The sequence below is a fragment of the Talpa occidentalis genome, unplaced genomic scaffold (assembly GCF_014898055.3).
Source record: "Talpa occidentalis isolate TD23 unplaced genomic scaffold, MPIMG_talOcc4v2.1 talOcc4.3, whole genome shotgun sequence".
Lineage (NCBI taxonomy): Eukaryota > Metazoa > Chordata > Mammalia > Eulipotyphla > Talpidae > Talpa > Talpa occidentalis.
The window spans coordinates 150,719,282-150,746,864 of record NW_023603184.1 but is presented as its reverse complement, the minus strand read 5'-3'; the positions used below and the strand labels follow the sequence as shown (position 1 = coordinate 150,746,864).

At 67.1% G+C, this 27,583-nt stretch overlaps 2 protein-coding genes across 7 annotated transcripts in view; one reads left to right on the top strand and one right to left on the bottom strand.

The window, feature by feature from the left end:
* Positions 1-8,278, bottom strand: part of TRAF3IP1 (TRAF3 interacting protein 1) — a 31,025-nt gene extending 22,747 nt beyond the window's left edge. For all 4 annotated transcript variants that reach the window (XM_037524283.2, XM_037524284.2, XM_037524281.2 and 1 more), the window contains exons 1-7: positions 8,156-8,278; positions 5,828-5,896; positions 5,192-5,353; positions 3,418-3,561; positions 2,921-3,292; positions 1,839-1,910; positions 1,142-1,217 (exon numbers count right to left, since the gene is read on the bottom strand). In XM_037524283.2, coding sequence (XP_037380180.1) covers positions 1,142-1,217; positions 1,839-1,910; positions 2,921-3,292; positions 3,418-3,561; positions 5,192-5,353; positions 5,828-5,896; positions 8,156-8,278 — 1,018 coding nt within the window. The remainder of the gene's footprint in view (positions 1-1,141; positions 1,218-1,838; positions 1,911-2,920; positions 3,293-3,417; positions 3,562-5,191; positions 5,354-5,827; positions 5,897-8,155) is intronic.
* A 12,241-nt stretch (positions 8,279-20,519) lies between these two features.
* ILKAP (ILK associated serine/threonine phosphatase) overlaps positions 20,520-27,583 on the top strand; it is a 19,094-nt gene continuing 12,030 nt past the window's right edge. The window contains exons 1-3 of one of the 3 annotated variants that reach the window (XM_037524278.1): positions 20,520-20,686; positions 26,283-26,348; positions 26,803-26,859. In XM_037524278.1, the coding sequence (XP_037380175.1) occupies positions 20,632-20,686; positions 26,283-26,348; positions 26,803-26,859 (178 nt within the window). In that variant the 5' untranslated portion in view covers positions 20,520-20,631. Of the gene's footprint in view, positions 20,687-26,282; positions 26,370-26,802; positions 26,860-27,583 lie in introns of all 3 variants that reach the window. The other 2 variants (XM_037524277.1, XM_037524279.1) reach the window with 2 other exon arrangements.

Below are 27,583 nucleotides of genomic sequence, written 5' to 3'. Positions count from 1 at the left end.
AAGTCTTTCACCAAGAAGTGATTTGTAAGCACAACTGCGAGCTAAACAAGCAACAGAACGGCTCAGGTGTTTTACCAGCCGGGCGACTGCAAGCAGATACACAAAACCCAGACCCAGAATGTGGGGGCGGGCGGCTCAGGGAGCAGCCGGGGCTCGCCCCGAAGATGCGGCAGCTGGGAGTCATTCTGGAGAAATGGCTCTGGATCCCCGACACCGTGAATTTGGAGAAACAACTAAAAAGGTGAGACATGAATATGTCAGACAAAACGCCAATCTTTAGTTCTCCCATCTCTGTGCAAACCGCATGTCAGCAGAGACGGCTGGACGGCGAGGCCCGGCAGCTGGTGCCTGCCGGGGCGCTGGACACCAGGGGCCACCCGCGAGCCGGGGCAGACACCCGCATGCAGGACACGAGCCGCCCACCACAGCCGGGCGTGACGCTTCTGCCTCTCATTCACCAAAACCAGCACGCCTCCGAGGCAGACAGCAGGGAGGGCGGCCGTCACTGCCTTGGGAACCTGCCCGGGAGTCCAGACAGCCCGGGGAGTCTCCCCGACTCTTGTGATGGAGCAGAACGCCCCCCGGCCTGGACACCCCACTGCCACCCACGTGCGACCGTGACCTTTACAGCACAGGGGAAGGATGACATTCCAGAAATGGCCACTGCTTGTTCTCCTGCTTCACTGGACAGCCTGATCAGGCCGTCCCTGCACCGGGCCTCCTGCTCGGCCTCCTGACGCCCCATCGGGACAAGGCCCCTGCTCAGTAGCTGGGCCAAGTGTGAGCCCCCACTTCAGCCCTGAGCCCCCGGCAAGGCCCCAGGAGAACCTGTCATCTGTGCAGGGCCCGCCTCCCCCACGGCCGCCCTGCGCCCCCCACCCACTCAAAGCCAAGAGGCCACAAACAGAGGCCTAGGAACCATTCGCAGGAATCACCAACTGATGGCATCTTCTAGACCCGGATCTATAGAGGCCCATGCGTGGCCTCCCGGGTCCCGAGTGCCGGCCCGAGTGCCAGGGCCCCGGTGCCGAGGCGTCCAGTCTCTGCCCCCCGCCCAGGACAGCTGCTCTCCAGCGCATTCCCTCTCCCAGGCGTCGTGGCGAGGCAGAGAAGCCCCGGCCCTGCTACGGGCTGCAAGTACCTTCCACTGAGTGCTTGGACCGCCGCTTGGACAGCTTGGTCGCCACTGACCGGGACGTCCTAGCAGAGATCTCCATCTTGAAGAAAAGAGTAGGGAAGATTAGCGGACACAGCATAAGCTATGCCAAGAGCACATTTGGCGCTCGGCTTGGGAAGGGCCCAGAACCACAGCTGGAGCAAAACCCTGGCAGTATGGCCGGGCCCAGAGCATGGGGTGTGGACCAGGCCGGGCACACTGGCGCCCGTGGGCAGCCCCTGTGGACACACACACACACTGCGGTGGGAGACGCAGCGGGAAACCGGCCCCCACCCACCTGCCCTGTATCCTCAGCCACCCCAGCCCTCGACTGTCCCAGCACCCTGACCTGCCCCAGCCGCCTGACCCGCCCTGACCCGCCCTCTGAGAAGCCACCAGAGCGGGAAGGCCATACAGGGAGCTTGGTGTGGACACAATCCGGCCTCCCGCTGGCCACACCTTCCCGACTACCCGGTGACTTGACACACTGGACCCCGCTCTGTGCCGCCCAGCACTCTCGGGGCTCCCAGCCCCTCGGCCCCTCACCCACACTTGGCGTATGAAGGCGAGGACACAGGTGGGCGGAGCCACGCAAGCCTCGCAGCGAGCAGGGCCAGGTGTGTGGCCCGTCCCGTCTGACCCACACATCCCGGCCTCACGCTCACGCCGCCCACACATTTACCTCGGCCTCGGCTTTGGAATCCTTAACAGCTCCCTCTGAGGGCTTTTTGGGCATCTCCCCAGAGCTTGCTGACTACAAAAAACACACAAGAGAACATTCTCTTATGGGACCTCCAGAATGACGGCGTCTGCAACAGGTAACAGGTGCCGAGCTGTTTCCCTGGACCTGACCGCAACCAGACAGCGTCCCAGGGGCCCCCATGGCCCGCAGGCTCACGTGACTGCCCGGACCCCAAAGGTCCCTCCTGCCAAGAGAGCTCCCCAGGCATGTACCTGCACCTCAGAAAAGCCGGCCCCCAGTGAGGGGCAGAAGCGGACAGGCCTGCCTGTCTCTAAACGCCCAAACGGGCCTGGCTTTCTGGCTCGTGGCCGGGCCACGCTGCCGCAGGCTGCCCACGGGGGACAGTGTTTTCCACAGTGACGCCCGCCGCCCCTCCCCCGAGAACACGGGCTGTCACCTACGGGTGGCTTCTGACCCGGCAGGACAAACAGGGTTCCAGGACTCCTGCGGGTACAGCCCTCGGACCCACTGGCTCAGCCCACGGGAGACGCAGGGGCCAGGTCTGTCCCCACCCATGCAGATCTGGACTCTTGCCACCCCTGGGAATTCTCCTTTTCACAGTCAAGGCCAGGCATCTCCAGGACGCCTGCCAGGGACCGATGCCCCAGGGCGGCAGCGGCTGCGGGGCCAGACCCACGGGAGGCCCCGGGGACCCACCCCACCAGAAAAGCGTGTGGAGGCGAGAGGCCGCTCCGGCCAGCCCTACGGCTGCCTGGGAGCTTCGTGAGGATCACCGTGAAGGTCTTGGCTGCGCCGCGCGTGCCGCCCTTACCACACGCCGGGACGTCCCAGAGCCGCCACGGCGAGGCCGCAGCCGCCCCGCTCGCCAGCCTGCAGGCGCACACGCGCGTGCACAGACCCCCCCAGGGCAGGGCGGGGGGCTCCAGACACTGCAGGAGCCTGGGAGTCCCCGACGCCCACAGAGCCGTGGCGCCGGCCTCCGGGCTCGCCGACCACGGTGACGACACGGCCGTGTCCGAGCGCGCCCAGGATCCCGCGGGCGGGGGGCGAGCGCCCGTCACCTTTTTCTCCGCCTTCTCGTGCTCTCTGCTCTTCTCCCTGTCGGGGTCCCGGGGCTGCTCCCCGTTCCTGGCCCGCCGCCGGTCCCGGTCCCTGTCTCTCCAGCGGCCCTTCTCCTTGCCGCCCTCGCCCCGCCGCTCGCGCTCCGCGTCCTTGTCGCGGTCCCTGGCGCCTCGCTCCCTCTCGGCCCGGGCCCGGCTCCTGCTCTTGTCGCGGTCGCCCTCCGGGGGCTTCTCCCTGTCGGCGGCTCCGTGGCGGCCCCGCCCGTCCTCCCGCGCCTGCTCCCCCGTCGCTCTGCCGTCCTCCGTCGGCTCCTCCTTCTGCTCCGGGTCCCGGCTGGCACTGCGCTCGTGGGGCCCGGCCCTCCTCCTGTCCTGGAGGGAAAGGCCAGCTGTGGTCCCGCCCGCGGGCACTGCCCGAGCCCAGACGCTGCCCGAGCCCAGACACAGCCCGAGCCCAGCCGCCGCCCGCCCGGCTCAGCACGCGCAGCGCGAGGCACCTCCTTGTCCTTGCGCGCCCGCAGCTCCTCCTCCCTCGCGTGCTTGTTGTCCGCTTCTTTGGACTTGGGGGCCAGCGAGGACCTTCCCTTCAGGTCCCCCTTCTCTCCCGCCAAGACCCTCCTCACCGCGTCGTCACTGGAGAGCTGGGCGGCGCGAGAGGAAGGAGAACAAGGGCCCCGCGTGAGCGCAGGGCGCGGAGGACAAAGCGCTCGGAGGAGAGGCTCCCGCCACAAAGGCCAGCCCCTGCCCTCCGGTCTCGGCGTGCCTCGGGGGACCCCCAAGCCTCAGCCCCCGGCACACGCCGCTCGGCCCCACACCCCAGGCATGAGGGCCTCTGGGGCGCGCCCAGTATCTGGGGAGCCAAGTGAAACCCTGGCTGCTGTGGGGACATGACCAGGGCACCGGGGCTGGCCCGGGAGGCAGGGAGGGTGACCGGTCCCATTGTCGTCGATGGAGGACGGGAGGCGGCAGCGGCTCCGCAGGAGAAACTACGGGACGAGGCAGGGGAGGGCGACCACACAGGAGGCTCAGGGAGAAGAACCAGAGGAAGATGTGAGCTCAGCTCGAGGGAGCTGGGGGCCCTGCGGGTGGGTGCAGGTGGCCCAGGAGGCTGACGAAGGCCTCGGTAGGGAAGACCGCAGTCGGATCTGCGGCTCAGCAAGGTGCGCGGGTGGGGAGGGAGAACAGCTTCATGGTTTCTAAGCCAGAGAGCTGGACCAGGCCAGGCGAGGCTCCCGAGGACTCCCGGCCCCCTCCCTGCCCGCCCCACTACCGCACAGTGCTGCCAGAACCCACCGTCCCCCAGCCCTCCCCACAGCCGGCTCACGGAGGGTCCTCTTCCTCTCCCCCAGGGGGCTCCTCAGTCCCACAAAGAGGGCAGGCCCCAGGGACTGTGGGACACCCCTACAGAATGCTGAGACAAGGAAGACCACAAGGTCGTGGCTGTACAGAGTCTGCGAAGCTATGCCTGGGGGGAGGACTCGATGAGACAAAGAAACAGAATGACCTGACGGCGCAGAACCTGGGTGGGGAACGTGTGCCCGGACGAGGCCAAACGCGCAGAGAATCCTCATTGTCCAGGAACTAACCTGGGGGGGGGGGGGCTCCTTGTATCAATAAACACGAGCTGCACCGGGCACTCGGGACGCCTGAGCAGGAATGAGGGCCTTGCGTCCTCGGGCCCCACGTCTCTTAAACTCTGTTTTGTGTCTGTCATGATTTTGTGTCTGTTTATAATTTCCTCGGTTCGATCAGATTCCTCTCTCAACCCTGCTCACCGGAGCTGGACTCCGGCAGGGGACCACCTCCTCCAACGTCCTGGGAAGATGGCAGGATCTAACCCGAGAGGCCAAATTTTTAGGCCTCCGCAAGAAGCCCGGGACGGCCAAGTCCAGGCCAGCAGGAGGAAACGGGTTTCCCTGAGGGCAGCGTAGCTCTGCAAACAAGAGGGGGGCGGGGGCGGGAAGGCAGGGGCGGGCGGCTAGGACAGACCGCAGAGCTGGGAGAGGCAGGCAGAGGACAGTCAGCCTACAAGCCCCGAGGAAGAAGACGAGCAGCTCCTCCCACCCGGCCCAGGAGGCCCAAAAAGAGGCGCAAGGCCTCGGGAGCCGTTCGCAGCCTCCAGCCCCTGTCCCGGCGGCCACAGCGCGCCTTGGCACGGTCCTGATCGGACTCACTGGCCTGAGTGACCCCGGAGCTCTGCTGCCCAGAACTGGCGGGATCAGGCTCTGCAGCAGCCCGAGCACCGGCCCCTCCCCGTGTCCCCCGCGCTACCTTGCTCAGGCAGCATTTCCCGATCAGCTGGAGCAGCTCGTTGGTCCTCTCCGGCTCGTGCCCGGCCACGATGCGGGCGGGCTTGGCCGATGGGGGCTCCCCTGAGACCAGCGCCACCACGTCGATGGCCTTCTGAAGGAAGCTGATCTTGGCATCTTTCTCCTGAAAGATTCACATTGAAATACTCAAAAAGTGCTGCTTTACCTTTGTCACGTCGACAGGCACGGTTTTTTCTGCTTGTTTGTTTGTTTTTTGGTGGGACCCTCGCCGGCGGCCAGGGAACAAGCAGGTGCTGCAGAGGCTGCGGGCAGCCCCGCAGCCCAGTGCTCAACCGCCGCGCCGCCAGGGGAGGCCCCACAAGGCGGTTTTTATATAACGCTATGTCCACTTCAGAGACGCGCTAGGACGCAGCCGCTGGACTTCACTGATGGGCAAACACTGACCTTTGAAACATTCACCCTGTTTCTCGGCGGAGACAATTAGCTTGAAATAAGAAAGGGCGTGACCCGTGCCCCAGCCCCGCACGCACCATGCAGCACCCCAACCCGCCCCCAGCCAGCGACCAGCAGACATGTGGCAGGCGCAGAGCAGGCTCATCGTCACCTGCTCACGAGGGCGAGGGGCCCTCGCACCTACCTTCACGTTCTCCGACTTCATCTCGGCGTCTGTGTAGAGCCCCTTCATGAAGCCCGTCACCCGGATCACCTGGAGACACAAGCCAGGCAGCGGTCAGCACCCGACAGCCCCGGCACCCCACACTCAGGGGCTGTCAGAACCCGCCCACCCAGGAGCAACCACTCGCCACTGGACAAAGACTCAGCCCCCCACACGAGGCCTGTGCCAGGCGGCCCCGCCCAGCTCACGCAGCACCCACTGGCTGCGGGGACAGGTGAACAGCGCGGCGGAGGGATGGGGGCGGGGCCGGCACAGGACACAGGCCTGAGTGCACCTGCACCCAAGAGCTGGAGCTCGCACGACCTGGGGGACATGGCCCTAGGAAGCACCTGCCAGGAGGAAGAAACAGACCCTGGAAGGCCCAGGGCCAAGGGGCCCATCCCAGGGGTCAGAAGTTGGGGATGGAGGGAGCTGAGCCAGACAGGCAGGTGGGCCGGGTGGCCGCTCGGGCACAGACCTGACCCGAGGGCCAGGAGGAGGCCCTGAGGTGCGAGGGCGGGAACGGCCTCTTACAAGTTTGCTCAGGCCCAGCAGGCAGGGGATTCGGGAACGAAAAGGGATTTCTCAGCTGGGGTTCCCAGAAAGGCGCGGTCCTCCACCATTGCTCACTGCTGAGGACAGGGGGGCAGCCCGGCTAGATCACGTCAGCTCCCCCACTCCGGCAACCTGACCTCCAATTACCCCTCGCACCAGCTTTTAGGGTGGTGATGATCTCTGTCCCCCCAGCCCCCCACAGCCAGGGGTCTGTCAGACCAGCCTTTCCAACGCGGCTGGTCACTGGGGAGCGACGGGCATTTGAAAATAAAAGAAACAGAAGAGAAAGGCCCCGCTGTCCGCATAGGGAAGACAGGGCCCACGTGCGCCCGGCCTGCTGCAGGCAGATACGCTGGGGGCGTGTCTGTGAAACAACGGCCGGCGCTGACCCCGGCCCCGAAGGCCCCGAGCCGCTGGCAGGCCCGCTCTCACCCCCACCCAGCCCGGGAGCTGGCTCTGGTTTCCAGGTCAGGCGGGCTCCTGGGCAGCCTGCATTTACTGGCACTTCCTCGCTTCATCTTTTTTGAGATTTTCCCAGTTCCTGGCAGTTACAACTGGGCACAATCATTTTAGGCAACAAGAAAAGCCAGTGTCACGGAACCAGGGCTCCGACTCGCAGAAGGGGCAGAGCTGGCGAGGAGCCGCCGCCAAAGCAGGATGTGGCTCTCGCAGGATGCACGGCGGTGCCGCCTCCCCAGGCTCTGCACCTGCTGCCTGCAAGCGCTTTCCCCAGCATGAGTTGTCCCAACATCTTTACCAAGCAGGGGACGGCCCCTGTTTCATCTTCGCCCAGGCAGAGAGAGGAGCTGAGCTTTAGATTGGGAAGTGCGTGGAGGGAAAGCGGACCAGTGGTTCCCGACTGGAGAGCGAGCTCCCTCCACCAGTCCCAGCCGCCTGCCCCACCCAGGCACCTCCTGGTCGATGCTCCTGTCCCCACTGCGGCCGGGAGGTGGGCAGCAGCCGCCAGGAGCCCAGCGCCCCCCAAGAACCACCGGCTGAGTGTGTCCTCAGCCCCCCCAGCACTCCACATCAGTGGGGGACGAGACACACAGAAGACGACAGGCCAGGCCGTGCTGGCAGGCGCAGCCGCGGGGCGGGCTCGTGACCGGGCAACCTCGCTTGTCCCTCCTGGGATGGAGGTGGCCACCTGCCGGCTTTGGGCAGAGGACAGAGGCACACGGCCAGGTCCCACCAGCTCTGCACACCCCCGCCCCACCGCTGACGGCCTCAGGGCGGGTGGATGTGCCGCCCGGGCCTCCGAGCTGGTCAAGACGGCACCCAGGCGGGGGTCCGGCACTGTGACCCAGGGGGCCGCGAGCAGAGCGCAGGAGCCGCACAGCCTGACCTGCTGAAAGCAGCGAGCGCGGAGGTCTGAGGCCCCAGGCCCGGGCGCCCCTGGAGTCTGCACGTCCAGCCGGCGCCGCTCCCCGCGGGCGGGCCGCGCCCCGAGTCCACCCCGGGCGCGCGCCGCGCCCCGTTACCAGGCACCGGCCGACGGCCACACCGGTGTTGGCCCGCGCGGCCGCTCACCCGGGAGACGCCGCAAACAGCCGGGCGCTGGCCGGGCACCCGGAACGCGGGGTGGGGGCCCCGCCGGCGACCCTGCCGCCCCGCCCGCCCGCCCGCCCGCCCGCACCCCGCGGAGGCGCCGCTAGGCCGGGGCCCGGCAGGCGGGACCCGATCCCCGGGACCGGCGGGGCCCAGCCCGGCCCGACCGCAGCCCGGCCCGGCCCGGCCCGGCCCGGCCCGGCCCACCTCCATGACGATGTCGTGCAGGTAGCGGAACGGGGGCTTGTTCAGCAGCTTCTCCGTCAGCGGCGGCCTCCGGATCACCCTCCCCAGCGCCTCCTGCGTGCGCCTCACCACCGCCGCGTTCATGGCGCCGCCGCCCCCGCGCCCGCCGCCCGCCGCGCCCACGCCGCGGTCCCCGGCCGCCGCCCGCCCCGCCGCCGCCCGCTCCGGCCTGGCCGCGCCGGCCCGGCTCCCATCCCACAGTGCACCGGCGCGCCACGGCGCGTGCGCGGCCCGCCTCGTCGCCAGGGCGGCGCGGCGGCCCTAGCAACGGACGCGCCGCGGCGCCCCGCCCCGACGCAGCCCCGCCCCGACGCAGCCCCGCCCCGGCGCAGCCCCCCCACGACGCAGCCCCGCCCCGGCGCAGCCTCCCCACGACGCAGTCCCTCCCCGAGCAGCCCCTCCCGGGAGCGGCCCCGCCCCGGCCCGGCCCCCGCCGCCTCGGCCCCGCCCCGGCCCGGCCCCCGCCGCCTCGGCCCCGCCCCGCCTAGGCCCCGCCGCTGCCGTCTCGGCCCCGCCCCCGACCAGGCCCCGCCCCCGCCGCCTCGGCCCCGCCCCGCCCCGCCCCGCCCGCTGTGGGCCCGGGCGCCGGCCTTGGTCCGGCGGGTGCTTCGCGGCCCCGTGGCCGCGCCCGGGCGCCCCTCCCCGCCGAGGCCCGCGGGCTGCTGGCGCGCTGCGGCCCGGTCCCGAGCGCCGCCTCGGTGCAGGAGCCCCGCCGCGCCCCCACGCGAGCCGCGCGCCCCCGGCCCCGCCTCGCCTGGCCGCGGTGCTCGGCGCGGGCCGCGTCTGCGCCCCCGGCGCTTCCACCCCGAGCGCCGCCCGGCGAGGGTGCAGGCCCGGCCCCCGCGCGCCAGCGCCGCGCCCGCCCCGGCGCCCAGACACGGCCCGCGGGGTGCGGCCCCGCCCCCCCGCGACCGCCGCGCCCTGCGGGCGGGATCCCGCCTCTCCCGCGGCTTCGGCTTCGCGGGACCGGGACGCGGGCGGCGCCCGCCGCTCCCCCCGCCCCGCCGCTGCCGGCCGTCGCCGCGCCGCTGGCCGAGCCCCCGAGCCCTCTGTGCGCCCGTCTGGGGCCTGGGGGCTCCCACTTTTGGAGTGTGGGGGCGGCGCCGCCGAGACCGCCCCGCGCAGGCCTGGGGAGCCCTCGCTGCCCGGGGCTCTGGGAAGGGGCTCTGTGGACCGGGGACCAGACACCGGCCACTCGAGGCGCGGCCCCCACGCGGCCCCCAGGGCCCCGACGCTGCTCCACAGCCCCGCCGGGGGCAGCCCGGCCCGGCGCGCGCGAACAGTTCCGTTTCCACGTGTCCTCCCGCGACGGGCTCTCCCCGCGCTCTCCGGACAGGCAGGTGGGTCTGGGAGAAAGCCCCGGGGGCGAGTCCCGGCGTGATCCAGCCCCTTGACCGCTGGGCTGCCTGGTGCCGGGACTGCACGTGGGAACCGCGTGCCTTCTGGACCGTCGCGCCCGCGGTCCCGGGGGCATCGCTCTCCCTGCTGCTACCTGCGCCCAGGCGCCTGTGCACGTCGGTGCTGACACAGGGCAGTGCCCCACCCACCTCCACCGCAGGCCCGTCAAAACTGTGGCCACAGCCAGACTGCAGTTCTTGGGGCTGGGCCTCAGTTCACAAGGCAGGCCCACGCTCCGGGGTGCCTGCGCCCCAGGGGTTGGGACGGGGGTGCCGGGGTGGAGGGATTCTCATTTACCAGATGCCGAAGATGCAACAGTGTTTGAGAGGGGGGTGACCCGGCCCTGCTGTCTCCCCTGAGCGACCACCTGGCCCAGCTGGGTGCCCAGAGGCTCCAGGCAGGAGCACCCCCTTCTGAGCCCCCAACACCAGAGGGCAGGCGTCTCTCAGGGACTTTGCTGCTCCGGGCCTCTGACTCTAGCTCCCCACCTTCTCCACTGACACCCCCCACCTCCTCCAAAGAAGCCTCCGCCAGGCATGCATTCCCCCCACAGCAGACCCTGGGGCCCAGGGCGGTCGACCCGCGTGGTGGCGGCCAGCCATCTGTGGTTGCCAGCCCAAGCCTTGTACGTGCATGTGCACGAGTGTGTACGTATGTGTACGTATGTGTGCTAGGGAGCCCTCTGCCTCAGGTCCTCCCAGGGCCCCAGCCAGGGCACACCGAGGCGCCGGAGGCAGCCTGTACACAGCCAGGGAGCCTGTGGCTGAGGGGGCCCTGGGCGTCTTCCCGAGGCCTCCCCTGCTCCTGTGCAAGTCCTCAAAGACCCGGGACCCCAGACCCCAAGAGAGACCAGCCCAGGCCGCGGGTGGGGGTGCAGAGGCCGCCCTGCAACCTCCAGTCTGGGCTCTGTGGGGGGGGCGGGGGGGGCTGTAACCTGAATTGCTCCCCAACGCCTCCCAGAATGAAAGGATTAGAGGGAAAGGCTGAGAGTATAAAAGAGTCACTCGGGAAAAGGAAAGATAATCGATTAAACAACTGCGGAAAGTCTCAGCCAAGAAAGATGGGAAACACAGCAGGCTGGCAGGAGATGGTTCTGAAGTGAGCAGTTGCTAAATGAATGAATAAGATAACCCGGGAGTGACTCACCCCAGGCGGGGGAGCCCCTCAAGGTGAGGTGGCCTTCCAGGCGGCCTGCCTCCCCTGCCTGAGAAGCAGCCACTCCCCAGGCCAAGGCCCGGAGCAGATCCCCACCCCCAGATCCACATGGCGTGGCCTGGTGTGGGTCAGCCGCAGGGGGCAGGGGGCTGGGGGCAGGCAGCAGCGCGCCCTCAGGACCTGAGCACCCGCACAGCCTTGGACCCAGGCAGCAGGGCTGTGGCTGCAGCGGCGACTCTGGCCTGTACCCCAGTTTTTTTTTTAAGATTTATTTATTTAATGGGCCTCCCCAGGGGCGCAGCGGTTGAGCGCTGGGTTGCGAAGCTGCCCGCAGCCTCTTTAGCGCCGGTTCGATCCCCGGCTGCTCCCCGGCCACCAGAAGAGGGTCCCCCATGGCACGCAGACCTCTCCTGCCGCCCGCTGCTCCCCTCAGCAGTGTCCTTCGGTCCTTCTGCCTGTTCTGTTCCCCACTCTGGCTCTGGTGAATTCTCTCACCCTCCCGCGCTTCTGACTGTACCCAGTGCTTGTATAAATAATAAATCTTTTAAAAAAAGATTTATTTATTTAGTTATACAAGATCTGGGGTACAGGCCAGATGCACAGGAGGGTGAGAGGATTCACCAGAGACAGAGTGGGGGAACAGAACAGGTAGATGGACTGAAACCCACTGCTGAGGGGAGCAGCGGGGAGACAGGAGAGGTCTGCTGCGCCATGTGGGATTCTCGCCGGCTGGCAGGCTCGAACCCGCGCTGCAGAGGCTGCGAACAGCTTCACAGTGCGGTGCTCAACCGCCTGCGCCACCAGGGAGGTCCTGTACCCCAGTTCTTAAAAAAACTAAACTAAGCTAAACTAAAATTGGACCCAGTGCGTCGAGACTTAAAAGGAATGATTTCGCTTCTCTGAGAGTGAAGCATCCCACCAGGCTTTCATGGTAAAAGCATTTTAGGCCTGAACGTTGCTCCAAGTTCCCTGACAGGCGCAGGTCGGGCACTGCCAGGAGCTCAGCGCCCCTCCCAGGGGCCGGCGTCTCCAGGAGGGCACGAGGGGCAGGCACCGGGGGCTCCGAGCGCAGGTGTTCCTCAGGCTTCCTGCCTCTGCAATCGGGTGGTGGAGGCACCCGTCAAAGTCAAGTTTCCACGCATGCCCCCCCACCCCAGCACTGAGCTGCAAGTCCTGCCCTGCAGCTGTGATGGTCACTGCAGCAGGCCGCCCCCTCCTGGGGTGTCTCTACGCCCCGGGGTGTCTGTGAGGCAGAGAGCGAGGGTCTGCCTTGGGCATCACCTGCACGCTGGTGAGACAGTTTCCTTTTTTTTTTCTTTATTTCTTTATTTTTTTAAATAGAGACATGTTTTTATTTATTGATTTGTTTGTTTGTTTATACAAGCACTGGGCACAGTCAGAAGCGCGGGAGGGTGAGAGAATTCGCCAGAGCGGGGAGCAGAGCAGGCTTCTAGAAGGACCGAAGGACACTGCTGAGGGGAGCCGCGGGCGGCAGGAGAGGTCTGCGCGCCATGCGGGACCCTCCTCTGGTGGCCGGGGAGCAGCCGGGGATCGAACCGGCGCTGCAGAGGCCGCGGGCAGCTTCGCAACCCAGCGCTCCACCGCCCAGGCTCAGGGCTGTAAACAGAGCCTCCCCCGGCCGCCCCCTCCCTCCCCTGGGGCTCGGGTCCGGAGCAGCAGCAGCTCAGAAGGGGCGGGGGGGGCGGCGCGGGGCGCGCGGGCTGGGGGCGCGCGGGGGGGGCGGCGCGGGGCGGGCGGGGGGGGCACGGACGGGAAGGGAGGTCGAGGGGCGGGGAAGGCCTCGGGAGAGGGGCGTGTGGGGAGCCGGAGAGGCCGCGGCAGGGCGCCCCGCGGGGCGAGGGCGTCGGGGCTCGAGTCGCGCGGAGGCCGCGGGCCGCTCCCTCCGGCCGCCCCTTCGCGGGCTCCGCGGCCGCGCGCCGGGGGCGCTGCCCACTCGGGACAGCGGCCTCGACGGCGGCTCTGCCCGCGGGGCCCGCGCGCCCCCGTCTCGGGGCGCGGCGAGCGGACACACCGAGGGGCGCGCGGGGCGGGCGGCGGGCGCCCCGGGAGGGCACCTGCGCGGCGGGCGCGGTCCTCGGGCGCCGCCCACCCGGGGGGCGCGGGGCGGGGGCCACGGCCGACCCGCGGCGGGGCCGGACAAAGGGCGCCGCCGCCACTGAGCGGAGCTCGCCTCGCGGCCGGCGCTCGGGCCCCGGGCCGATGGGCGCCTTGGGATGCAAATGGGGCGCCATAAAAGGGCGGGACCGCGCGGGCCGCGGCGGGCAGAGCGGCTGCGGGGCACTGGTATCCCCGGCAGCAGCCCTGGCCTGAGAAGCTTGAACTTCCCTTCAGCCTGGCTGCAGGAGGCGGCGGCCTGAGGGTCCAGGGCTGGTGGGGAGCAGCGAGGTCCCGGTTCCGCTTGCGCCTAGCACACCTGGGCTCACACTAGGTGGCCGGGGAACGTCCCAGCGCCAGTAATAAAGGACTTTGGAGCGCGAGCTGCCCCTTGAGGCTCCTGAGTGGGGGGTGTCTGATGTGTCCGTGTGCCCTGGGGTCACACGTGCCGCGTGGACTGCGGGGAAGGCTTTCCAGCCTCCCCCCGTCGGCCTAGTGCCATGGCCTGGGCACAGGACAGCCGCTGCCCGGCTCACGGCGGACGCCGCGCCTGGCCTGGGCCTGGCCTGCCCTCCCCGGAGTCGCAGGCCGCGGGGAGCGGATGCCGCCGGCAGAGGTGTGTCCACGTGACCGAGCAAGAGGGGCAGTGTCCGGCCAGGACTGGCCTCTGGCTCTTGAGCTTCCAGGACTGAAGCGAGCGCCTAATTGCTAGTCCGTGGTTTGGAAATTTTGAGGGGTTTTGCCTCTCCGCCCCCAGTTCCTTTCAGAAACCCGTAGCCCCAGGCAGAGCAGGCTCAAGGGCAAGGTGGGCCGGAGGTGGAAGGTCTGGGAGGAGAGAGGGGAGACCGCCCTGTTGGGCGGGGCCAGGGCCAGAGGCAGCAGGTGGTCACTGCACGGGGACCAGCTCCCGCTCCAGGACCCCAGAGCAGCTTGTTCTCACTTTGGGCTGGCAGTGCCCAGACTGGGCGAGACACTTGGGACTGCCGCCAGGTGCCTGGGCTTCTTCCCCGACAAAAGCCCCTGCAGGGGTGCTGCGCCCTGTGATCCCATCTTAACCCTCAAGCGCCCCCCCCACCAGACGGGGCTTCATATTAGGAGTTGGGGCCAGAGGAGGTGGGGTGGGGGAGGCAGGCCCGTAGGGGGGGCGAGGGGGCGCATTCCTCCCGGAGTGCCCCAGGCAGGCCCGCCTGAGCTCTCCCGCGCAGCCCCCAAGGCCACTGGTGGGCTCCGGTGCCATGCGGGGAGCACCAGCCACCGGAACGGCCGTGAAGGAACAGCTCTCCTCTCAAGCCCACGCTCGTCCTTCCACGCAGCAGCCCTGGGGACGGGCAGGGAGCCCGGGACGCGTGCGGGCCAGGGGCAGGCAGGAGGCGAGCGGGGAGCAGGCCCCTGGGACGAGGGCCTTCCCAAGGGCAGCGGGTTCACCCCACGCTCTGGCCCGAGGCGGGGCGCCCACCTCTGCTCTCGTCTCCAACCGCCCAGCGCAGCCTCGTTCTCGGGTTCACAAATGGCTCCGGCAGTGCCCGCGGCCAGCCGTGCCCACCGGGCCGCCGGGCCCGCCTGCTCCCCGCAGGCCTTCCGACGCCCCTCCCGCTCTGCCAGACACCCCTGTCACCGGCTCCCCGCGCCGAAGGCCTCGCTCTGGCACGGGGCGGCCTGGCCTCGCCATTCTCTGAGAACCGCCTCCCCCACCCCAGGCCCCTGGCCGGCTGCGGCTGCTCCCCAGGGCCCGGGACAGTCACCGCAAACCTGCGCGTCACACGATTGTTCTCCCGCATTCTGTGGATGGGCAGCCTGCCCCGCCCGAGGCGGACATCCAGGCAGGCCGCGCGGTTCTGGGGCCTGAGGGAGGGTCCGTTTCTCCTTCGCCCGCCGGGGGCTGCCCGCCCTGCTCGGCCGCAGCCGCTCCCGCCATCTTCAAGGCCAGCAACGGTGCTGCCGCCACCGGACCATTCCCCACGCCGCCCGCGGGCCCCCTCGGCCTCCCTCCTCCTCCTTTTAGGGTCCATCCCGAAAGCCTGACGCCATCTCCCTCCCCCGGCCCTGGCCTGAGGGTGTGGCCGCTCGGGGCGCCCGTGTTCTGCCGCCCACACCAGCCGCCCCGCCTCTGCCGACACCCCCAGCGCGTGCGCCAGCCCCCCAGCGCGCGGGTTCTGCCCCCGCCCCCACCATTAGTCTCCCCTCCCTTCTGGACCATTCTCAGCACCCCACAAGCTGAGCCACGTCCATCCAGAAGGGGGGCGGCAAGCCTGGAGCGGACCCCCGGCTCTGCCTCTCTCTGCTCGAAAGCAACAGCGCTGTCCCCCCCCCGCCCCCCGCGATCTGCCCGGCCGGCCTCGGGGCGTCCTGCTTCCAGGCGCAGCCCCGCTAGAGCGCGGTCCTGGGGTGCGGCCCCGCGCGGCCCCAGAACCCCGCCTGTGCGGCGCCCGGCGCCGGCCTGTCTCCCGGCTGGAGGCCGCGCGCGCGCCCGGGGCTCCCCCGCCCCGCGCCCCCCGGGCCCGGCCCTCCGCCCCGTGCACGCGGCCCCTCGGTGCCTGGCGGGCGCCACACCCCGGAGAAGCCGCAGCGCCGCCCCACCGCCCTCCTCCAGCCCGCGCCGCCCCGCCGGAGGCAAGCGCAGAGGTCACCGCGGCTCCCCCGCGCCCCGCCTCCACTCGAGTCCAGGCGGCCCTCGCCCCGCCTTCCCCGAGCGCGCTCCCGGGCCCGGGCGGCCGCGCAGCCCCGTCCGAGCCACTGCGCGCCGCGCGGGCCTCGGCGGGCGACCGGCGACCCGCGGGCCGGGAGGGAGGGGCCGGCAGCCCCGCCAGCGCGCCCGGGCCGCTCCGCGCCGCTCGAGGGCGCTCGGAAGGCGCTCGGGTGCGCTCGGAAGACGCTCGGGTGCGCTCGGAAGGCGCTCGGGTGCGCTCGGAAGCGCCCGGAGTCGGCCGGGAAGCGCTCGGGGGACCTCGCGGCGCACGCCCCGGGGCCTCCTGGGAGCTGTAGTCCGGGCCCGCGGGCGCGGCCGACGCGACCCCGGAGGCCCCGCCCCCGCCGCGGGGCGCCTCGCCCGGGGCGTCGCGTGCCCGGCGCCGGCGGTTCCGACGCGGGGCGGGGCGGGGCGGGCCGGGCTGCCGGGTCGGCGCGGCGCTGGGGAGGCCCCGGAATCTCCCTCCGTCCGCGGGGCGCGCGGTTGCCGGCCCCGCGCTCCGGCCCGACCGGCGCCCTCCGGCCCCCGCCCCCCCGGCCCGCCGCTCCCCCAGGGCTGCCCCGCCTCGCCGGGCGCCGGGCTGTGCTGGCGACGCCCCGCGTGAGGCTCCCCGAGGGGCGCGCGCTCCCGAGTGGCTCCCCGCGGCCGCTGGGACGGCCCCGCGCCCCCCGCGCTGCGTCCACGGCCGGGCAGCACCCGCGGGCCGGGCTGGCCAAGCCGGCGCCGGCGCCTCCCCGAGACCCGCCGCGGGGCCGCCCCCGCCCCCCGGCCCGCGGCCTCGCCCCCACCTTCCCCGCGGGCGGCGCGGCGCCCCCTCCCCCGCCCCGCGTCGCTGGGGCCCAGGCCTGGGGCCGCCGGCCGCGCCGGCCCGACTCCGGCCTCCAGCCCCGCCCGGGCGAGCGCAGGGCCGAGCTGAAGCCGCCCCTGTCCGGCTGTCGGGGCCCCGCGCCCGCTCGTCCCCGGGTCCGCTCCCCGCCGGGCGCTCGGGTCGGCGCCCCCTCCCCGCCAGGGCCGCGGCCGGCCGGGCGCTCGAGGACGGTCCCTCTGGCGCCGCTTCCGAGCCGCGGGCCCAGCCCCCGAGCGGGCCGGAACCGCTGGCTCCGGCCGCGCTGCCCGTGGCCTGCGCCCGCGGAGCCGGGCCGGGTCGGGAGCGGGAAGCCGAGAACACGCCGGGGCCACCTGAGGGCTCCCGGGCCTGCCCTCGGGAGAGGCAGCTTCTGAGGCGCCAGACGTCTCCTGGGCCTCATGTGGCGGGAGCAAAGGCGTTGCGGGAAGAACGGCCAGCGCGCGCCCGGGCCGGGCAGCGGGCTTCCTGGAGGAGGCGCATGGGAACCCTGCAGGCCAGCCCCGGCGGAGGGAGGGCAGCAGAGGGGGCCTGGCTCCCAGATCCTAGAGGTCACTGCACTCCCGACCTTGACTGAGTCTGTCCTGACGGGACCGCTGGCCGGACTAGGGAGGAAAACCCAGACGGGCAGGCGGGGCACGTAGAGCACAGGGGCTGCAGGGGTGGGGGGTTGGCTGTGGTCAGGGGCGCGCCCTGAGAGGGTGCTGGGCCTCAGTGGCCTCAGTCTGGCCGCTCCCTCCCTCTCCCCTGCTGGGTGCAGAGCTCATGCTAGCCAGACACCCCTGCCTGGCACCAGACTCACACGGCTTCCTGGTGAGCAGCTCCCCCACCTGTCAATCCTGGGGGGCAGCCCCAGAGCAGTGGAGAGGGGGTGCCCGGCTCCCCACAGGGGTGTGCAGCTGGCTGCAGGAGCTGCCCCCCAGGCTCTCCCTGTGGAGACAAGACACAGAAGGGGAGACAGAGCTGTCCGGGCCTGGTGACAGACTGGCCCCGCTCATCAGGCGAGCAAAGCTTCATTATCTCTCCGTTTCTGCAGCTCAGGCATCCCGGGGGGCCATCCTGCTGGCCCCGTGTTCCTGCCGCCAGGACCTCACAGCTGCAGTTGGCGTGAGGCAGGACTGGGTCTGGTCTCCAGCCAGGGAGAGGAGGGAGAGGGCCCCCAAGTCCAAGCTGGCCCCGGAGCCTTCTCTTCTGCCTTCTGGCTGAGGCCTCCCTCAGGGGTTTGCAACCCTGGCCTGGAGCAAACCGCCCCCCCCAACAGGCAGCAGCCTCTGCTACCACCTCATCTTATAACCTTATATTCTATTTAATTTTTTTCTGATCTTTGTTTTTTTCCGAGTTGCAAAAGTTTCATTCTGTTGATTACTGTGGCCAGAGGGACATGAAAAATGAGATGCTTCAGAGTAAAAGAGCCAGTCACAATGAACTCACTTGCCATTAGAAATAAAGTTCAAAAAATCTTTGGCTGTCGCATAAAATAGGTGTTTGAAAATCAGCCTCTTGCCTGTTGTTGGGTCTATGTTCTATTAAAATAATTTTTATCATGGGGGAGCAGCGACGGGAGAATTATCGACATGTCTGCCAACCACATCTTTTGCTCACACTCATGCACTCGTTTCTGAAAATTTTTTTAAAGATTTCTTTATTTGTACATATAAGAGCTGGGGTGCAGGCCAGAGATGCAGGGGTTGAGAGGATTCACCAGAGACAGTGGGGAGCAGAACAGGCAGACTGACTGAAACACACTGCTGAGGGGAGCAGTGGGTGAGTCAGGAGAGGTCTGCCGCGCCCTGTGGGTAGCTCCCAGGATTCGAACTCGTGCTGCAGAGGCTGCAGACAGCTTCACGGTGCGGTGCTTAACCCTTTGTGCCACCAGGGAAGCCCAGATCCGCCTGTTCTCCCACTCTGTCTCTGGTGAGCCCTCTCACCCCACGCATCTCTGGCCTACAACCCAGCTTTTGTATGCATAAATCAATCAGTCTTAAAAAAATTTATCAGTAATGTAATAATAACAAATGCATTTCAGTACATTAATAAGGGTTATATTTATCAAGTAGGTGTACATAAAATTTTGTATCAAAAATACAGAAATCAGGGGCCTCTGTGGTGGCGCAGTGGGTTGAGCGCGGGGCTGTGCAGCTATCCGCAGCCTTTGCAGTGAGGGTTCAATCCCCGCCAGCTGGTGAGAGTCCCACATGGCACTGCAGACCCTCCTGTCTCGCCCGCTGCTCCCCTCAGCAGTGTATTTCTGTCATCTGCCTGTTCTGCTCCCTGCTCTGTCTCTGGTGAATCCTCTCACCCTCCCGCGCCTCTGGCCTGTACCCCCGCTCTTGTATAAAAATAAACAAATCTTTAAAGAAATATATAGAAATCAAATTTATATTTGCTGTTGGAAATATAAAATGGGAATAGACACTGTAGAAAAGCTGCATGTAGAATTACCATACAACCCAGCAGTTCCACTCTTAGGTATACTTCAAAGCATTGAAAATGGACCGGGGCAGATAACTGGACACCAGCGTCATAGCTGGGTTAGTCACAATAGCCAAATGGAAAACAACTCGTGACCTAGTCAATATTTGAACAAAATGGGGTCTATTCAGACAGTGGAATATTATTCAGCCATACAAAGACAAAGGAAAAAGGAGGCGTCTGAGCGCCGGGTGGGGGTGTGGACAGAACTTCAAGAGCATAGAATCTCAGTTTCTGATGACGAAAAAGTTCTTACCTCTAAAACGGGGTGAGAATACAAAGGTGCACCCTGCATGTTGCTGCTGCGCCAAGCGACGCGGGAAAGGCTGGGAGGTCACAGGCCAGGCCAGGCTAAGCTTCCCGCAGGCGGGAAATTTATTGCTCCGGGCGGGGACCCCCGCGGGGTAAGTGGCCCCGAGGAGGGGGTACGGGCAAGCTTTCACAGCGCGGGGTCTGGCCTTGGAGGGAGGTGGAGAAGGCAGAGTGGAAGCTGCCTTTCAAAGTTCTCCCGGAACCGGTTGCTCCTTCAGCGCCGCCCGTCAGGCTCCGGGAGGCAGGTGGCAGCAGTTCCAAGTCCCCCCTCTGAACCCCGTCTCTGCCCCTGCCTCCCCCTTACACTATAAACAGTAAAAATACAACGTCTAAACAAGGCTCCTGAGGTGTCCTTCAGGAAACAGTTTATGAAAAAATAAACACGTACATGCAATTTGCTGCATGATATTGATCATGACTTTTAAAGTGCGCTTTGGGAAAACTGCGAAGAAGTCAGTGTCCACGCTGCTTTGTCCAGCTTGACTCTCCGGAACTAGTCCCAGAGCGGGTGGCTGCGCGCGCCGGGCTGCTCCCGAGGCTGGAGCTGCGCCCCCGCACCGCCCCCCGCTGGAGCTGCCCCCCCCACCCCACGCTGGAGCTGCTCCCAGGGCTGGAGCTGCTGCCCCCCCGGGCTGGAGCTGCCCCCCCCCCCGGGCTGGAGCTGCCCCCCCGGGCTGGAGCTGCCCCGAGGCTCGAGCTGCCCGACGAGCCGGCCCCGCGTCTCCCCCGCGCGCAGCCTCCAAGGGGCGGTCGCGAGTCAGGGGGACCCGGCTGGAAAGCGGGCCGCTTGGGCTCCTGGGGGCGCGGGGCCGGGCCCAGCTCCGCCCGGCCAGGGAGTGACCCCGGGCCCCCGCCCCTGCTCCCCAGCACGCGTGCCGGCGGGCCCGCCGCTCTGCAGCACCCACGGGCGTCTTTGGCGGAAGGCCGCCGCCCGGGCCCGCTCTCCCGGGGCCGCTCTCCCGGGCCCGCTCTCCCGGGCCGCTCTCCCGGGGCCGCTCTCCCGGGCGCGGGTCCCGACGCGACCCCGAGGGGCAGCCGCGCCCGGGGAGACGCGGGCGGGCGGGGCGGGCGCGGCGGGGCAGCCCCGTCCCGCCCGCGTGGGGCTCGCGCCCTGAGGCACCGGCGCGGGCTGCGCGCGGCCCGGCCCGGCCCGGCCCGGCCGAGCCTCTCCCCCGCGGGCCGGGCCGGGCCGGGGCCGCCGGGGCTCCCCGCTCGGCGCGCGCTCGACCCGGCGCGGGAAAGGCCCGGCGCGCATGCGCCAGCGCGCCCCGCCCCACCCCGCGCGCAGGACCCTGGGGCGCCCGCCACGCCGCGCGCCGATTGGTGGCGCTCGGGCCCGCCCCCGGGTGATTGACGGCGCCGGCCGCCACCGCCCCGCCGCCCCGCCGCTGCCGCCGCCGCCGCCGCCGGGTGTGGAGGCGCCGCCTCGCGGGCCGCGTGTCCCCCGCCGCCGCCATGGACCTGTTCGGGGACCTGCCGGAGCCCGCGCGCTCGCCGCGCCCGGCTGCCGGTAAGCGGCCGCCCGGAAGGCCGAGGGGGGAGGCCGGCGGGCGGCGGCCTGGAGCGGGCGGACGGGGCGCGCCTCCGCCATCTTCCCGCGGGCGGCGGCCCGACCCGGCCTTTGTGCGCCGCGCGGGGGGGGCGGGGGCGGGGCCGCGCGGGGGGGGGCGGGGCGCGGGGCGCGCGGGGGGGGGGGCGGCCGGGCAGCGTCCACTCGCGGGGCTTGGGGGGGCCAGGCTGCATCCACTGGGGGGCCGGGCAGTGTCCACGTGCGAGGCTGGGGGTCCGGGCAGGGTCCACGGGGAGGCCGGGCTGCGGCCGCACCTGCGGGGCGGGGGTTGGTGCTGGTCCCCCGCGGGCTGGGGGCTCTGGCTGCGTCCAGGCTGGGCGGCGTCCACATGCGGGGCGCGGGGCTGTGCTGGATCTCGGGGCTGGCGGGCTGCGTCCACAGGGCCTGAGGGCAGCCTGGCCTCGCAGGGTGCCGCCCCCCCAGCTCTCCAGCGCCTTCACACGCTTCTCTGTGACACCCACACCCGTGCCAGGAGCTCGGGTTTACATTGCTGTTTCCTGCCCCGTGGGAGCAGCGACCAGGGCATCCCGCCCCTGGAGCCCGTCCCCTGTGCCCTGACCGTGCCCTGGACAGCAGGTTTCGCGCTCTCCGCGTCACGGGAAGTCTCCCGTCCCCAAGTTTTGGGCACTGCCCAGGCCAGCATGTCCGACTGGCCAGCGATCCTGTAGGCCCAGGTCTGTGTGCTCCAGACCAATGTCCCAATGTCCGGGGCCCTGGCTTTGTAGTCCCCTGCGTCCAGTGGGTGCCCCGCCAGGTTTATTTTGGAGGACCCGTGAATGTGCTGCCGGCCGACTTCCAGCAGGATGCAGTCGTGGAAAGCCTTGCTTGGAAACTTAGGGGCAATAAACACGGAAAACTTGAAAACGTGCAGATTTCGAGGCCCACCTCAGTGCCACCAAATCCGGAAACCTGGGAGCGGGGTCCTGAGTCCATGTTGTCAGGCCCCAGGGCATTGTGCCTGGCGGGGCCCTGGAGACCCATCTGCGAAGCCCTGAGGTAGGGAGTACCCCGTGGACAGCCCAGCCTCTGTGTCCAGGGAGCTGAATTCTGAATACGAGCAATTGTGGCCGAAGCCGGTGGAGCTGAGGGCTGCAGGAAATGCTCTGGAGTGGGTTGGCCTCCGAAGGGGGTGGGCTGGTGCGCCGGGACTGCAGGCAGGGGACAGGGCGCTCGCAGGCATGTCGCTCTCCAGCTGGCCAGAGTGGGGCGTGGGCAGGGCAGTGTGGGACAGGGGTGTCGCTGGCAGGACCAGCCCCTGGCTTCTCACGGTGCAGAGCCGCCAGCTTTTTTCGGGCGTTAACCCCAGCGATGGCTCTTTCTTTGCCCCTGTGGCGGCACAGAAGCCTCCCCGCTGCTTGAACCAGGTGTCCATAGGCCGTCAGTTCTGGTCATGGCTGCCTGGCTGTGCAGCTTTTGCTCCATAGAGTACGACTGTCTGTGTCTGGCTGTTTGGATGGGCTGGTGTGGCTATAAGCCACATTGGTTTATTCAATCTCTGTCACTTTTTATCCAAAATTAATTTGGGTTTCCTTAGGGGAAGGCACCCTTGAGGGGATACAAATAGGACTTACAAGCTGGCACCTGGCAGCCTGACCCCAGGTGCAGTGGCGAGGCCACCCTGGCCGAGGTGACAGGGCTGCCTGATGTTTAGACCCCTTCCCTGGAGTGGGTGGTGAGCAGCCCCCGCAGCCGGAGGGCACAGGCCCTGCCTACTGAGTGTATTTTTTAAAGTAGCTTTGAAACAAAGGAGGCGTGCGTCCTGAGGGCACAGGATGCCAGGAGGCCGAGCAGCCGGGCGCCAGGGTGGCGGCTGGCTCGGGTGCTAAGTGGCCTGGACCAGATGAGATTTAACAGGTAAGGAAATCACCTGTGCAGGAACGGGGTCTCAGTTCACACCCTTGGGAACACCATGACTTGGGGAGCGCGGAAGTGCCGGCTTTGTTTCAGTAAATGGATTGTACTGAGAAATTAAAAATGGGGTCAGTGACAGCAAAGTGGGGGTTTCACGACGTGGATGGAAGAGCCTGAACTGCTCGTGCGCCTGGCCCGAGCCGGGTGCCGTGGGTGTCCAAGCTCAGGGCAGGAGCAGCGGTGGACGCGGTGGCGTCACGGGTCCCTGGGAGCCCAGAAATGTGCCCAGACTGGTTCTGGACGGCAGCTCTGCTCGCTGCAGGCCCAGTACCCCGGGCAGGCGAGCCGGTGCCAGCACCAAGGCACCTGTGTACCCTGAGTGAGCGGCCGCCTCCAGGAACTCTCACCGGCACCGCCCGTGTGCCGAGCCCGCCTCACCGTGCTTTTGGGTCTGATCATACCCCCGATGTTGCGGCCCCAAGCCGCCTCCGTCTTTCGGTCAGGGGAGCCGAGCGCAGGGGAGTGGTCGTGCGGGCACGGGAGGTGTGTCCACGCCGGCGCCGCGGGGCAGCCTTCCGGACAGCCGCACAGGTCAGGGGCGTGTGGCGCCCCGCGTCCTCGTGGGTCCTCCCGGCAGGCTGGGGGCCAGCTGTGGGGCGGGGCGGCTTTGCGGCCGTCTTCAGGGAGGGTGAAAGCGCCCCACGCAGAAGACAGCCTAGACGATAGAGTGGGGCTCCCTTATCGCAGAATTGGGGGTTAGGCAAGAAAAAAACCCAAGACAGAAAAATGAAAATCGATTTAACTGCGTGAAAATTAAAATAAAATTCTGCAGGATGAGATACGACCAGGCAGAGCCGCGAGGGCACCCACACGGGTGAGTAGGGAAGGGGTGACGGGGTGCGTCGGGGAGATGCCGGCGCCAGTGGGGTGCAGCCCGGAGCCCCTCACTCCCAGTCTCTGAAGGGAGAACCGCCGGCCCCCGTGTGCCGCGCTTCTCACTGGTCAGACCCGAGACCAGACAGCGTAGGCGCTGGCGAGGACTAGGGCCTGGATGCCCTCGGAAGCGTGGGGGTGCCATGGTTTGGGGGAGAACGGTGGGCATCTGTCGGGTGGAAGGCACCCCGAGCTGTCTCGGGCGGCCTCCCTGCGGTTTGTGCGGTGGCAGCCACGGGGCCGAGAGTCCAGGAGCCTGAGAAGGGGCGCGCTTGGCGGGCGTGCTTGCTGGTGGCGGGGCCAGGCGTGGCCTCTGCAAACGTGGACTCCAGTTGAAGAGAACGCTCGGGGGTAGAAAATCGAGGCCAGGTACTTTCAAGCCTCTTTGTTGCTCTGCTGTCCCCGCCGCAGCCTCCTGGTGGGCGGGTCCACCCGCCGGGCCCACCTGGGGTGACTTGGCTTCGGTGAGATTCACAATGAAGACAGCCTTTGGCCTTGTTTCTTTATTAGGATTCTTATATTTACGAATGAGGGGGCGTCTTCCAAAGTCAGTGATTGCAGCCCCGAGTACTTGGCGTTACATTTACCCAAATAGGGCGTCAGGTTCTGGCCAATCAGACGTGCCCTTCCTGGTGCCCGTCCCCTGCAGGCTGCTGTTTTGCTTCCTTGAGATTCCTGACGCGAAAGGTCGCCCACGGGTCTCACAGAGCCTCTTAGTCCTCTGGGGTCCTGAGGGCTGAACGAGGTGATTTTTGTCAAGTTCCTGAGGGTGCCGGCCGCAGAGGTCGGGGAGGCCCGGCTGCCGGCTCCAGTGCCCCCGGAGCCCTCGGGTGGCTGGTCAGCGGGAGCCTCCGACCACCCCCACGCGCCGCGGCCGGCCTGTAGCTGCCTCAGGTCACTGCAGGGGCTCAGCATGGCCTAGTGGCCTCGAGCAGCCGTTCTCGTCCTTGTCAGCCACGCTCACGTGTGACCAGCAAAAACATGGGGTGGTCGCAGGGTGTCTGCTTGCATTTCCACGCGCAGCGCGGCCTCCGCTGAAGATGGTTCCGCTGCAGTCTTTGGCCTTTGCGACTGCCAGGAGAGCAGCGGGCGCCGATGGGGGCAGCTCTGGCCCGGACTGGCACCCCCTGGTGTGCGGGGCTCCCAGCCAGCACGGCCCCTGGAGGCATCGCCGCTGCATTTCCAGTGCTGGCGATGCAGCCTCGGGCGGGCCTGTGCCATGGCCAGAGGGGCCTGATTGGGGGGGGGGGTATGGGGGGGTGGCAGGCGGGCAGTAGGAGTGAGGAGGGCGCCTTCCTGCCCAGAACTTCTCGGGCGTTTAAGGTGCTTCTGACTGAAACTTGCTTTTCAGGCTTCGGCACCCAGCTCTGGCGTGCAGAGGCAGAGAGCGGGTGAGCCTCGGCGGAGCCCCGCCGCTCGGCTCTGGGGGTCCCCCCGGACGGCGCCATGTCCCGTGGGGTGAAGCCCTAAGCCGGCAGGTCCTGCCGGCTTTGCCCCAGTCACCGCTCCCGTGGGGCTGGAGATGAGGCCCGGCGGGTCAGTGTCACGGGGAAAGGGACAATGAAAGCCAGAACGGCTCAGACAGGGCGCTTCTGCGCGTGCGTCTTCAGATCTTTAATACAAAGTCTCCAGGCTTCGTCCTAAGTCTTGTCTTGGCGCATCTGAAAATCCGCGTCTTCTCCACAGACACTTCCTGACCGGGCTGCCGTGCTGGGCGCCAGGCCGCCCCGGCGCTGCGCGTCTGCCTTAAGGTTCTGTGGGGTGCTTGATTCCGGGCCTTTTTTAGACCTGTAGGTCTTTGACGAGTTCCCTGTCTCTGAAGTTCTATTCTGAGGTTTCTTTTCTTTTTTTAAGATTTATTTATTTATGCATACAAGAACGGGGTGCAGGCCAGGGGGGCGGGGTGAGAGGACTCCCCAGAGCCAGAGCGGGGAGCAGAACAGGCGGATCCACTGAAGCACACTGCTGAGGGGAGCAGCGGGAGACAGGAGGGGTCTGCTGTGCCCTGTGGGTCACTCTGGCCGGCCGGGGATGGCACTCAGGCTGCAGAGGCTGCGGGTACCTTCCCAGTGCTGCGCCCAACCCCTGACGCCACCAGGGAGGCCCCTGTCTTGAGGTTTCAAATCATTATCTTCTTGCCCTGAAGTCTGTTTCTTCCCAGGATTCACTTTTTTTTTTTTTTTTTTTATAGAGGCATGCTTTATTTATTTGTTTGCTGGTTTGTTTGTTTGTTTTGTTTATACATGCACTGGGTACAGTCAGAAGCGCGGGAGGGTGAGAGAATTCACCAGAGCCAGAGCGGGGAGCAGAGCAGGCAGAAGGACCGAAGTACACTGCTGAGGGGAGCAGCGGGCGGCAGGAGAGGACTGCGCGCCATGCGGGACCCTCCTCCGGTGGCCGGGGAGCAGCCGGGGATCGAACCGGCGCCGCAGAGGCCGCGGGCAGCTTCGCAACCCAGCGCTCAACCGCTGCGCCACCGGGAGGCCCAGGATTCACTTTTAAAGAAAGATTTTAAGTGTTTGCTGCTTTCAATAGAAAATTATCAAAAATGTTTGTTTTTCTCAAAATGCCTGCTGGGTCATCTTCCGTTGCTCTTACGGTGCCTCGCTGTTGGGAACAAACGTCCATATTAACCACCGTCAGGAAAATACCGTGTGAAGGAAGTTCTGTCCTAGGGGGGTGAGGAAGCTGAACCCGCGGCAGGGCGGCGTGGCTGCTCCCGCCCGCTCTAAGCAGGTGTTCCCTGTTCCAGGGAGAGACGCCCCGCGGGGACCCCCGCTCCTTGACGCGCGCCCTCCGGCCAGCAGTGCTGACTCAGGTACAGTCTGCAGGCGCCCAGGTGTGTGTCAGCGTGTCCCCTGGGGTTGTAGTGGTCTCCGTCTTTCTCCCTCTCCCCCGCTCTCAGCACAGATGTGTAGGCGTTGGACCGTCTTAAGTTTTGAATCCATGGCTCAGGTAAGGCGGAAAAAGCCACCGGTCACTAGCCCTGAGACGCTGCGCGGATGGCTGAGCGGTTTTCTCCGGTTCTTAAGTGTCTGTTTTACCTGCTGGAATAAGATTTAACTCTTGAAGGCAGATTTTTGCTTCCTTTGGAACAATAGGCCTCGGAGTGAAAATAGGTTTCCACGCGTCAGGCGCTGCGGTGGGCGCCGCCGCTGGATGCACACGCGTGTCCAGGCTGTCTCCAGGCGTCCTGCTCGGGCGTCCCGGGGGGGGGGCTGCTGGCCTGCCGGCCGGGGTCTGGGCTGACGGTGCGTCCTACTGTGTTTCAGGACCGGGGGGACCTTTGCTTTTTGATGATCTCCCACCAGCCAGCAGCGGCGATTCAGGTAAGTGGTTGGGGAGTCAGGGTGCTCACGGCAATCACCCACGTTTACTCTTACGTGACATTTATTTGTAGCTTTAACAGACTTGGTGACGCCAGCGCACAGCATAGCGTGAGCCTTGGGACGACAAGGAGGGGGGGGCAGTGTAGATTCTCACGAGCCAGTCACTTCGATGATGGGTTTTTGCTGCTTGTGGTACAGCTTCTTTTTCTTTTTTTTTTTTTTTTTTTAAAGATTTATTTATTTATTTATTTATACAAGCACTGGGTACAGTCAGAAGCGGGGGACAGTGAGGAATTCACCAGAGCCAGAGCGGGGAGCAGAGCAGGCAGAAGGAGCGAAGTACACTGCTGAGGGGAGCAGTGGGCGGCAGGAGAGGTCGCGCGCCATGTGGGACCCTCGCCAGCCGGGGGCCAGGGATCGAACCGGTGCTGCAGAGGCTGCGGGCAGCTTCGCAACCCAGCGCTCAACCGCTGCACCACCAGGGCGGCTTCTTGCAGCAGACTTTGGGAATTGCAAATGTAGTGATTTACTTTGAAGTTTGTTACTGACAATTAAAAAATGCTCATCTCTTATTCTTGTTTGCCTTTTATGTTCCTGACAGACCGAGATGTATCCAGAAGTGTCTGAAAATGTAAAATAGTTAGTGTCTTCAATATCCTGAACCCACAAATACAAATAATAGGTCTTCAGTTTTATGCCGTTACATGAAAAAGAACTTCATAAG